Genomic DNA, 13,268 nt, shown 5'->3' with positions numbered 1-13,268 from the left:
TCATAAATTGATATATTTGAGTTGTTTCTACCTCCTTTTTATACTACTATAATATTTCTATGAAATTCATGTATAAAAATTTCAGCAATTATGTTTTCATTTGTCTTATGCCTGGATGTGGAATTGCTGTCATGATAATTCTATGTCACTTGATAATGCTGTGTAATATGATAACTTCATGCATGTCTGCCAAACTTAATCACTTTTGTTCTTTGGAGAAAGGTCTATTCAAATCCTTTGCCTGTTTTTAAATTGTTGAGTTGCAAAAGGTCTGTTACAGATTTGTTTTGTTTTGTTTTGTTTTGGGGCCACACCTGGTGGTGCTCTGGGCTTACTCCTGGCTCTTGACAGGCTCAGGGGACCATATGGAATGCCAGGAATCGAACCCGGGTCAACTACATGCAAGGCAAATGCCCTACCACTGTGCTATGGCTCAGGCCCTGCCTACCACTATGCTACAGCTCAGGCCTTGTTACAGATACTTGACTGGAGAGATTATTGGGAGATGATTTGTAATTTAAAAAATATATATGTGTGGTGGCGCAGCTATAAGGTGTTTGCCTCGCATGCGGCTGACCTAGGATGGACTGCAGTTCGATCCCCCGGCATCCCATATGGTCCCCCAAGCCAGGAGCAATTTCTGAGCGCATAGCCAGGAGTATCCCCTGAGCGTCACCAGGTGTGGCTCAAAAAACAATGCACACACACACACACACACACATATATACACACACATATATATGTATGTATATGGGTTATCTTTTTGGACAAAATACTTTCCTTTAAAAAAAATGGGGGGGGGTGTTTCACATGGCCAGCAAGTAAGACCTTGCATGCCCTGACTTGAGTTTGATCCCCAGCATCACATATGTCCCTGAGTCTGCCAGGAGTGATTACTGAGTACCGAGCTAGAAATAACCCCTGGCACCACTGGATTTCCCCACCCCACCCCAGTAAAAAAAAAGAGTTTGTCTGGGCATCGAACTATATCCAATGATGTTCTGTGCTTACTCCTGGTTCTGTGCTCAGGGATAACTCCTGGTGGTGCTTGGGAACCTCATACAGTGCCAGATAGAACCTGGGTGATTGTGACTGCATGGAATGGAAATGCCTACCTCTTGTACTATCTTGCCACTCCCATTTCCCTTTAAAAAAGAAAAAACTTTAGTTTTTGTAAATATGATAAATGATGGGGCCAGAGAAATAGTACAATGGGTAGGGCAAATTTGCCTTGCACATAGCTGACCCTGGTTTGATCCCCAGCATGGTCTACTGAGCCTTCTAGAAGTGATTCATGAACTCAGAGCCAGCAGTAAGTCCTGAACACCCGCCGGGCGGTGGCGCTAGAGGTAAGGTGCCTGCCTTGCCTGCGCTAGCCTTGGATGGACCGCGGTTCAATCCCCTGGTGCCCCATATGGTCCCCCAAGCCAGGAGCGACTTCTGAGCGCATAGCCAGGAGTAACCCCTGAGCATCACTGGGTGTGGCCCAAAAACCAAAAAAAAAAAAAAAGTCCTGAACACCTGTCAGAAGTGGCTCCAGAACAAAATAAAACAAAGAGATGATAAATGAGATATTAGGAAATCAAATGTAAACTAGTGGGTATTGGATCCAGAGTGATTGTACAGTATGTAGGATGTTTGCCTAGCACACAGCCTACCCAGGTTTTATCCCCAGCATTCCAATGGCCCCTGAGCACCAACAAAAAGAAATTAGTGGGATATCTTCTAGTTGCTTTATATGTATCCCAATAAAATAAAATAAATTATTTTAATCAACTTACTATTTTTGGTATTTGCTTTTAACCTAAAGAACATGATTAAACTATTATTTATTGATGATTCCCCTACTCCCCAATACAAGTTATTGACTCAGAACTAAGTTCTCCCATTTGGCCTGTTCCTCTCAACACATGCTTTTGGTGATCCCTTTTGTTGTTTGGGTCATATCCAGCAGTGCTCTGGGGGTGCTCCCTTTAGAGATCAGGGGATCATGCAATACCAAGAATCTAATCTGGGCCTCCTGCATACAAATAATGTACATTAGCCCTTTGAGCTATCTCTCTTGCCAGTAAGGGGATAGGGCAGGTAGTTAGGGCAGATAGATCTGATTTTGGGATCAGACATATTGGTACTGACTCCTGGCAGAGCTCAGGGGACCATATATGGTGCTGGATATTGAACCCAGGCTTGTAAGGGAAGTGTGTACCTGTGTACTATCATTTAAGCCCTCGTTTTTGACTCTGGTTTCATTATAACTAAACAGAACTTGTTCACAGCTGAAGTCTCGTGTGTGTGTGTGTGTGTGTGTGTGTGTGTGTGTGTGTGTGTGTGTGTGTGTGAGAGAGAGAGAGAGAGAGAGAGAGAGAGAGAGAGATGGCCATATACTACCTTTGCTAATTTTTAGTTTTTCTTGAAAGTAATCACATTTTTATAAATAAATTCTTTAATTGAATTACTATAAGATACAGTTATAAAGTTATTCATGATTTTCAGTCATACAATGTACAACACCCTTCACCAGTGCACATTCTCGTCACCAATTTTCTGTATTCTCACCAGTATTTCACCAGTATTCTCAGTTTTCCTTCTTCCATCACCTCTGCCATCTTCCCTGTCTACCTCTGTGGCATTTTCTTCTCTTCTCTCTGTCTCTCTCCCTTTTTTTTTCCTTATAAACATGTGCTTTGCAATATTGTTCCTGAAGGAGTATCATGTATATCACTTTATTTCCTTTCAGCACTCAGTTCTTGTCCAGAGTGATCATTTCCAACTATCATTGTCATAGATGTCCCTTCTGTATCCTAACTGCACTCTCCCCCCCCCCCCCCCCCACTATTTACAGCAAGCTTCCTACATGGACAAAGTCCTCCTGTCCTCTTCTCTATTGTCTCTGGATATTACTATCTTCTTTTTATATCCCACAAATGAGTGTAGTCATTTTATGTTGATCCATCACACTCTGACTCATTTTTGCTCAATGTAAAACTATATCTATATATCCATATATAAGCAAATTTCATGAAATCTATTGTTTTTATTTTTATTCCTAATGAGGTATTTTTGGAGCAATTCAACTTTTTTGATAGTAGTCCAGACTTAATACTTTCTAGGCTGTGCAAATACTGACATGTATTTGTTCTTTATCATCCTTTCACTTGTCTATGTTTCTTTGCTTGCTTTTAACACTTTGGAGAAGCCCTTGTTCTCTCTTTCACTCATCCCATATCTTTAGCATGAGTTCCATGCAATAAAAAAAATCTTTTGGGGCCTGAGCTATAGCACAAAGGGAAGGGTGCTTGACTTCATGCAGGTTTGATCCCCAGCATCCCATATGGTACAGAACTTGCCGGAGTAATTTCTGAACACTACAGGGTGTGTCCCAGAAAAAAAAACTAAATATTCCAAACAAGGAGTCAAAAATACTGGAATTGGGGCCGGGCGGTGGCGCTGGAGGTAAGGTGCCTGCCTTGCCTGCGCTAGCCTAGGACGGACCGCGGTTCGATCCCCCGGCGTCCCATATGGTCCCCCCAAGAAGCCAGGAGCAACTTCTGAGCGCATAGCCAGGAGTAACCCCTGAGTGTCACAGGGTGTGGCCCAAAAACCAAAAAAAAAAAAAAAAATACTGGAATCATGAGGCTCAATATTTCATAACCAAATTTAAAAAGATGCCTGTTATATCTAAGAATATTCAAGACTCTTCCATTGATTTGAGCCTGTCTTTATTCTAATATCATGCTGTTTTAATGATTACTGCTTTATAGTACTATTTAAAGTTGAGGAAAGTGATTCCTCTAATCTTTTTTTTTTTTTGCCAATTATTGCATTATTTATGGAGATTTATTCCATGTAATTATAGGAGAATTTGATCTACTTCTTTGGAAAAATGTCATGGATATTCTTATAGTGATGCATTAAGTTTCTACAATGCTTTGGGAAGTATTGCCATTTTTAATAATGTTAATCCTCCCAATCCATGAGTAGAGTATATGTTTCCACCTCCTAATGTCCTCTTATTTCTTGAAGCAGTGTTTTGCAGTTTTCTTGGTATAGTTTTTTCACCTCTTCAGTTAGGTTGATATCAAAACACTTGATTTGCTGAGGCATAATTGTGAATGGGATTTTTTTTTAAATATCTTTTTCTTCTCTTTCATCATTTGTATGTAGAAAAGCCATGTTTTTTTTATTGTTGTGTGTGTGTATGCATTCATTTTGTACCCTGTCACTTTACTATACAAGTCTATTGTTTCTAGAAGCTTATTTGTAGACTCTTTAGTATTTTCCATCATCTTGAGACTTTTTATCATGAGTGGATGTTGGACTTTGTCATATGCTTTCTATTTCTTGAGTTTCCTGGAAGAGCATGAAAAGGATTAGCAGTAGGTTCTCTTTGAAGGCTTTAAAGAATTCACTAGTTAATCCATCTGGGCCTGAACTTTTGTTTTGGGGAAGACTTTTGATTACCATTTCGATTTCCTCAATAGTGATAGGTCTGTTCAGATAGTCCAGGTATATAATAAATTAATCTTTGATAAAGGTGCAAGAAAAGCCTCTTCAACAAGTGGTGCTAGGAAACCTGGCTAGCTACATGCAAAAATGTGAACTCAGACTTCTACTTGCAAAAAGATCAAATTAAAATGAATTATGGGGGCTGGAGTGGTGGCACAAGAATAGGACATTTACCTTGCATGCACTAAACTAGGACAGACCACGGTTCGATCCCCAGCATCCAATATGGTCCCCAAGCCAGGAGCGATTTCTGAGCACATAGCCAGAATTAACCCCTGAGCGTCACTGTGTGTGCCCTCCCAAAAAAAAGGAATTACGGACCTTGATATCAGACCTGAACCCATAAGGTACAAAGAGGAAAATGTAGGCAGAACACTCCATTATGTTGAAACTAATGACATCTTCGAGGACGAAATACCATAAGGCCAAGCAAAGAGAAATGGGACTACATTAAACTCAGAAGCTTCTGTACTTCAAAGGAAATGGTGACTAGGATACGAATACTATCCATGGAATGAGAGAAACTATTTCTTTAATACATATCTGTTAAGGGGTTAATATCTAAGATATATAAGGCACTGGTAAAATTAGGCAAGAAAAAAACCCCATCTAATCCTGTATGAAAATAGGGAGAAGAAATGAACAGACATTTCCTCAAAAAAGTAATACAGATGGCCAAAAAGCACAGGAAAAAATGTTCCACATCACTAATAATCAGATGCAAATCAAAACAACGAGATACCTCACACCACAAAGCTTGACACACACCAGATGTGCACATGCGCATGCGCGCACACACGAACAACCAGTGCTGGTATTAATGTAGGAAGAAAGGAACTCTCATTCACTACTAATGGGAATGCCAGCTGATCCAGCCTTTTTGGAAAACAATATAGATAATCCTTAAACAACTAGAAATTGAGCTTCCTTAGGCACCCGAAATTACAATACAGAAAACCCCCTTTGCATTCCCATATTCATTGCAGCACTATTACAATAGCCAGAATGTGAAAGTAACCCACCAGTTCTTTTTTTTTTTTTTTTTTTTTATTTTTTTATTTTAATTATGACAACAAAGATGCAAAGAAAGAGGACAGGGTAAAGTTACAGTGGAAGCCCAATCACCCATAAACAGGATTCTCAGTAGTCCCATCGATGATATCCCAGCCTTATACTTTCAGCCAAAGAACATTAAGAAAAACAAAACTGAACCCATGTACCATACAATTACTTTGTCCCTCAAATCCCCCGTTGTAGTACATATTATTTCTTAGCAGCACACCATATAATCTAAAGATATTAGACTTATGTAACTCTTTAAACATTGAGGGCAAAGTACATTTATCTAGATCCATGCACATGCTTACTAGTTTAAATTAACCTCAAAAGTTTTAGTGGGTTGTTTTTCTTAAGGATTGGAGTCAAGGGACCATAGTAAAAAACGATATTAAAGTGGCATTTGTTTGCATAGGCCCACCAAAACATAAGGGACATGGAAAGACAAATTATGGTCTAAATAGATGGAGACCCTACCCCTGAAGTTTCCTGGCACAGGACTGACTCTAGGCTCCAGGCAAACTAGTTTGTCCAATTCAAGTCATCGTCTGTAGTGGCAATACACCTCCATTCCTCACATAGTCTCTGTTGTTGGTATCATGCTTCTGTATTAAAGATCCTGGAGTCTACATGTCTCATATAGCAGTCAGGATGACCCACCAGTTCTTAAGAACAGATGAGTTGCTAAAACTCTGGTACATCTACTCATTGGAATATTGTGCAGCTATTAGGAAAAATAAAATCATGAAATTTGCTTATGCATGCATGAATATGATGATTGTTATATTGAGTGAAATGAGTCAGAGGGAGAGGAATAAACAGAATAATCTCACTCATTTGTCGGATGTAAGTAAAAAAGATAGTTACCATAGACATTAAGATGAGGTCAGGAACCCTAGGAACACAAAAGCACAATACAAAAATCCCTTCCTCACACCTTCATTACAGCTCTATTTACAGTAGTCAGACTTTGAAGACAACCAAGATGCTTTTCAACAGATGAATGGCTAAATACTGTGGTACATATACACAATGGAATATCAGGCACCCATCAGGAGAGATAAAGTCATAAAATTTTTCTATACATGGATGTACATGGAATCTATTATGCTGAATGGAATAAGTCAGAGGGAGAGAGACACAAGAATCTCACTATAGATTTTAAGAAAAGTAAAAGACATTATTGTAATAATGCCGAGACAATAGAAATGAGGGCTGAAAGAACCAGCTCACAATATGAAACTCACCACAAAGAGTGGTGAGTGCAGTTAGAGAAATAATTAGACTGACAACTAGCCTAACAATATGAATGAATGAGGGAAGTAGAAAGCCTGTCTTCAATACAGGCAGAAGTGAGTAGGAAAGTGATGAGGGCATTGGTGATGTGAATGTTGCACTGGTAAAGGGGTGTGTTTTTAATATGACTGAAACCCAACTACAATCATGTTTGTAATCCAGGTGCTTAAACATATTAAAAATAAAATCAGTTGGGGGCCGGGCGGTGGCGCTGGAGGTAAGGTGCCTGTGCTAGCCTAGGACGGACCACGGTTCGATCCCCCGGCATCCCATATGGTCCCCCAAGAAGCCAGGAGCAACTTCTGAGCGCATAGCCAGGAGTAACCCCTGAGCATCACAGGGTGTGGCCCAAAAACCAAAAAAAAAAATAAATAAATAAATAAATAAAATCAGTTAATTAAAAATAATATAATTATGTTTGGAATTGATCATGCTGGACAATAACTGGACGCTGAACAGAATAAAGTGATAGGCTTGGTACACCTTTATTAACAACAGTGCAAACCACAGTGGAAAAAGAGAAAAAAGAATGCATGCTCCAGAGACTAGGGACATTGGTGGCAAAAAATGTGCAAGGGCAAGGGAAGTGTGGTATAAATTGTTAATTTCAGAAACCCAGGGACTGGAGTGATAGCACAGTGGTAGGGCATTTGCTTTGCACATGGCTGACCCAGGATGGACCTTGGTTCAATCCCCATTGTCCCATATAGTCCCCCAAAGCCAGGAGCGATTTCTGATTGCATAGCCAGGAGTAAGCACTGAGTGTCACCGGATGTGACCGAAAAACAAAACAAAAAACAAAACAAACAAAAAAATACTGAAACCCAATCATTAAGAGCTTTGTAATCGGGGCCGGAGAGATAGTATGGAGGTAAGGCGTTTGCCTTTCGTGCAGGAGGTCATCGTTTCAAATCCCTGTGTCCCATATGGTCCCCCGTGCCTGCCAGGAGCAATTTCTGAGCCTGGAACCAGAAATAACCCCTGAGCACTGCTGGATATGACCCAAACACCACACACACACAAAAACAAAGAGCTTTGTAATCTCAGTGTTTAAATATTTAAAAAGGTGCCTTTAATGTTGGCAGGCTATGGTGGGATGAAGGTATACATTGATAGAAGTTGACAATCGTGATGCGGATGATGCTGAAACATTTTATGTATAACAGTAAATTACCTTGAAAATCACAATGCTTTAAATTTAAAAAGTAATAAAAATATAACAGTACCTTCACTAAAAAATAAAGACAGAGGGCTGGAGAGATGGTATGAAGGCAGGGCTGGGTGTGACCCAAAAAACAAACAAATAAATAAAAATAAAGACAGGGGACGGGATATAGCATGGAGGTAGGGTGTTTGCCTTGCATGCAGAAGGATGGTGGTTCGAATCCCAGCATCTCATATGGTCCCCCCGAGCCTGCCAGGAGCCATTTCTGAGTGTAGAGCCAGGAGTGATCCCTGAGCGCTGCTGGGTGTGATCCAAACACATAAATAAATAAATAAATAAATAAATAAATAAAAATAAATAATAAATAAATAAATAGAGAGAAAGAGAGAGAAAGAAAGAGAAGAAAGAAAGAAAGAAAGAAAAGAAAGAAAGAAAGAAAGAAGAGAAAGAAAGAAAGAAAGAAAGAAAGAAGAGAAGAAAGAAAGAAAGAAAGAAAGAAAGAAAGAAAGAAAGAGAAAAGAAAGAAAGAAAGAAAGAAAGAAAGAAGAAGAAAGAAAGAAAGAAGAAAAGAAGAAAGAAAGAAAGAAAGAAAAGAAAGAAGAAAGAAAAGAAGAGAAAGAAAGAAAAAGAAAGAAAGAAAGAAAGAAGAAAGAAAGAGAAAGAAAGAAGAAAGAAAGAAAGAAAGAAAGAAAGAAAGAAAGAAAGAAAGAAAGAAAGAAAGAAAGAAAGAAAGAAAGAAAGAAAGAAAGAAAGAAAGAAAGAAAGAAAGAAAGAAAAAGAAAAGAAAAGAAAATTTATGTTTCAAACTACTAGAGTTAGATATTTTAGTAGGCAAAATTTTTCACTTTTTCAGAAAATTTTCAAAATTTTTCTTTTTGTGTGGAAGAAACCTCCCCAAACAGTAATCAGGGCCCACAGAGTTATTCCCAGCGATGCTTAAAGAGCCTTGTATGCTGTGGGTTGAATTTGGTATCTTCTTGTACAGGTATGACATGTGCTTCATCCCTATCGTGGATGGAAAATAACCTCCACCTCTCAGAGTTATTTTTCTCACCCTATAGCATTAACTTTTTAGCATTCTTTGTACTGTTCTGCTTCAAACAAGATTGTATCATTTTTGTATATAAAGTTATTTTTAAAATTTAAACATAATAAAGGATAGGTGATTTTGGCAAGCTCTGTTTTTCACCAACTATTTTGATTAATGGTCTAAGAAACTAAAAGACAATACATTTTAATGTTCATAGCTAAAATACAAAAAATTTTACTTTTGAGGTAATAATTTTTATTTTCTTGACAGGTTTTACAGCTCTTTAAAACATTGCACAGGACCAGACAAGAAGTTTTTAAAAATGATATCAAAGCACTAAGAGGTAAGTAGTTTATTTGTATGTTTTTTTTTTGTTTTGGTTTGTTTTGGTTTTGGTTTTTGGGACACACCCGGGGGTACCCGGCAGTGCTCTACTTAGAGATAGCTCCTGCAGGCATGGGGAACCATCTGGGAGGCTGGGATTCGAACCAACCAACCACCTTAGGTCCTGGATCGGCTGCTTGTAAGGCAAACGCCACTGTGCTATCTCTCTGGCCCTATTTGTATGTTTTTGTATGTACTTTCCAACAGTTCTTCAATTCTCATAACATTGTGAGGTACTGTATTTTTTTTCTTATAAGAAAAAAGATGCACATAGTTTTTAGACGAGGAAAACAAGAAAAAAAATATTCTAAAGCAAATGGTGCAACGCGAGATGCTGTCAGGAGATGGTGGCTGGAAACAATCAGCCTATGAGGCCAAAGTATATTTACAGCTGGTTAAACACATTTACCTTACTTTTTTTTATATCAGAAAATAAATAAAAGATGTTTTTAAATACTCAGGCTTTAGCTCCAGGCAGCATTCTCCTCATAAAATATACACATTTTCCCCCATCTTTTTTTGGCGGGGAGTGTGTCTTATGGTATGAAAAATATAGTAGTTACATTTATAATTCTTATTTTTGCAAAAGAGAAAATTAACAAAATGTATAAGAATTGGTCCTACATCATATTTTGTTGTGCTGCTTGAATTATAAATAGTGCTGCTATCGAGATCACTCAGCATGTGTGGGCCTCCTGCATGCCATGCACCTAGGTGTTCCACCACTGATCCTCATCCCCTGGCCCCTGATTTAAATTTTACTTGAGGTAATTATAAGAACAGCTGGGGCTGAAGCGATGGCGCAAGTGGTAAGGCAGTCTGCCTTCCCCACACTAGCCTAGGATGGTTCAATCCTCTGGTGTCCCATATGGTCCCCCAAGCCAGGAGCGATTTATGAGTGCATAGCCAGGAGTGACCCCTGAGAGTCACCGGGTATGGCCAAAACAAAACACACACACACAGAAAAAAAAAAAAAAACAGACAAAAAAAGAACAGCTAATATTGCATATTTCTTAGCCTTTTACATCAATTACTTCATTGAATGTTCACAGAAATATAATAAGGCAGTTTGGCAGCAAGATAAGTCTAAGATACGCTGTTGTAGGAGGCAGCAATATAGCTTATGATACAACACATGCTTCATTGTGGCCCTGGGTTGTTTATGTTTCTTTCTATGTGGGGGAACACCAAATTATATATCTAAACAACTTCTTTCTTTCTTTAAATACCATGCATGTGTGCATTGATCTTTTTCATCTTTAAAAACACATTGTGGGTGGAGAGAAAAGAGATAATTTATGTGTTAAAGTTCTCACCTTGCATACAGCTGACCCCTGTTCAACACTAACACCATATGCTGTCCCCTGAGTACTATCAGGAATATCTCCTGAGCACTTTTGGTATGGCCCCACCACTCCCCCCAAAAAAAAACATTTTGGAGTTATGGGGATACCTCAATGGTTACATGTCTTACAGGGATCTGCATTCAATCCACAACACTACAAACATCTCTACTCTGATCCTCAGCACTGTTGTTTATAGTTCTGGAGATGCCCAGAACTACCAGGTCCTAACTTTCAACTATACAGCCTGGTTGGCCAAATATGACCTGGAATGACCTTGGGGCCTCCTGGGGAAGCCACCTCTCCCCACCTCTTAAAAAAAAAAAAACATTTAAATCTTTAGATTTTTAGAAACAAAGCATTAAATTAAACGTATTGGTTACTTCAAAGCTATTTCAGAGATTTTCAAACTTATCTTGCTCACTGTACCTTTTCAGGAAAAAAAAGTCACTCAATATCTCCCCAGAAATCTGTCTTCTTTAGCAAACAAATAAAGTGCCCCCCACCCACCCACCCAATTGCATCCTAGACGACTACTGCTTCCTGGATGATTTCAGCATCCTTGGGGAAGGTGAGACAGTATTGCTCACTTTGAGAAACATTGACTTAATCATGAGGGAGAACCAGAACATCAGTACAATCATTTCATTCCACAGAGATGGGCACACTTCAAAAAGAACAACCTTTGCTGGCATGAATGTAGGGAGAAAATTACTTTAATTCACTGCTGGTAATAATGTCAACTGGTCTATCTTTTTTGGAAAACAATATGGACTTTCCTCAAAAAACTAGAAATTGGGGCCGGAGAGATAGCATGGAGGTAAGGCGTTTGTCTTTCATGCAGGAGGTCATCGGTTCGAATCCCGGCGTCCCATATGGTCCCCTGTGCCTGCCAGGAACAATTTCTGAGCCTGGAGCCAGGAATAATCCCTGAGCACTGCCGGGTGTGACCCAAAAACCACAAAAAAAAAAACAAAAAAACTAGAAATTGAGATTCCATATCACCCTATCCTGGGAATATACCCTATGGACCCAAAAATACAATGCAGAAAAGCCCTCTGCACTCCTGTTTTCATTGTAACACTAATCACAATGACCAGAATCTGGAAACAACCCAAGTGCCTAAAAACAGGTAAATGAATAAAGGAAATTATGGTCCAATTCTATACAATGGAATTTTATACAACTAAAAGGAAAAATGAAATTTGCTTATACATGGATAAACATGAAGAGTATCATTTTGAGCAAAATAATTGTCAGAGAATGGACCATAGTACAATAATAGTTGGAAATTATTACTCAATTAGGAATTAAAAGGTAGTAAAGTGATATGCTTTACATTCCTTCAGTAATAGTATTGTAAACTACAATGTTCAAACATATAAAAAGAAAAGAGAGGGGCCGGAGAGATAGCATGGAGGTAAGGCGTTTGCCTCTCATGCAGGAGGTCATCGGTTCGAATCCCGGCGTCCCATATATGGTCCTCCCGTGCCTGCCAGGAGCAATTTCTGAGCCTGGAGCCAGGAATAACCCCTGAGCACTGCCGGGTGTGACCCAAAAACCACAAAAAAAAAAAAAAAAAAAAAGAAAGAAAAGAGAGGGGCCGGAGAGATAGCATGGAGGTAAGGCGTTTGCCTTTCATGCAGGAGGTCATTGGTTCAAATCCCGGCGCCCCATATGGTCCCTGTGCCTGCCAGGAGCAATTTCTGAGCCTGGAGCCAGAAATAACCCCTGAGCACTGCCGGGAGTGACCCAAAAACCACAAAAAAAAAAAAAAAAAGAGAGTGGGGGGTGAGAAGAGAAGTTATTGTCATAGGGAGAGACCCTCTCCAGATGGGAGGGGGAATGGGATGGAAGGTTAACTGAGGAAATTGGTGATGGAAAATGAACACTGATGAAGGGTTGGGTGTTGGAGCATTGTATGATCAAAACTCAACTATAGGGGCCGGGCGGTGGCGCTGGAGGTAAGGTGCCTGCCTTGCCTGCGCTAGCCTAGGACGGACCGCGATTCGATCCCCCGGCGTCCCATATGGTCCCCCAAGAAGCCAGGAGCAACTTCTGAGCGCATAGCCAGGAGTAACCCCTGAGCGTCACAGGGTGTGGCCCAAAAACCAAAAAAAAACAAAAAAAAAACTCAACTATAAACAAATTTTTAACATTGTACCTCATCATGATATAATTTTAAAATAATTTTTTATTTTTTAAAGAAAAGTAATCAATGAATAACATGTAAATTATTGGTATAGGAATATATTATAAAACTAAGTAATTATATTTTTCTTTCTCTAGCAGCTAGAATAAAGATAAATGAAGAATTCAAAAGTAATAAAAATGAAACTTCTCCTAAGAAAATAGAAGAGGTACAGTAATTGTGTTTTTCAGTCAAACTCTCATCAGTTTTGTTAGAAAATATATAAAACATGTAACTCAGTAGTTGAAGCTATCATAGCTATTCTCTTGTTTATTATAGCTTGCCTCATCAAAGTCA

At 39.2% G+C, this 13,268-nt stretch overlaps 1 protein-coding gene across 1 annotated transcript in view; it reads left to right on the top strand.

Moving 5' to 3' along the window:
• Positions 1-13,268, top strand: part of LYRM7 (LYR motif containing 7) — a 30,481-nt gene that overhangs the window by 3,956 nt on the left and 13,257 nt on the right. The window contains exons 2-3 of the mRNA XM_049786809.1: positions 9,324-9,396; positions 13,070-13,140. Coding sequence (XP_049642766.1) covers positions 9,324-9,396; positions 13,070-13,140 — 144 coding nt within the window. The remainder of the gene's footprint in view (positions 1-9,323; positions 9,397-13,069; positions 13,141-13,268) is intronic.

This window comes from Suncus etruscus, chromosome 14 (genome assembly GCF_024139225.1).
Source record: "Suncus etruscus isolate mSunEtr1 chromosome 14, mSunEtr1.pri.cur, whole genome shotgun sequence".
In the NCBI taxonomy this organism is placed as follows: domain Eukaryota; kingdom Metazoa; phylum Chordata; class Mammalia; order Eulipotyphla; family Soricidae; genus Suncus; species Suncus etruscus.
Note: the sequence above shows the minus strand (reverse complement) of the source record. Positions and strands in the feature narration are given on the sequence as shown.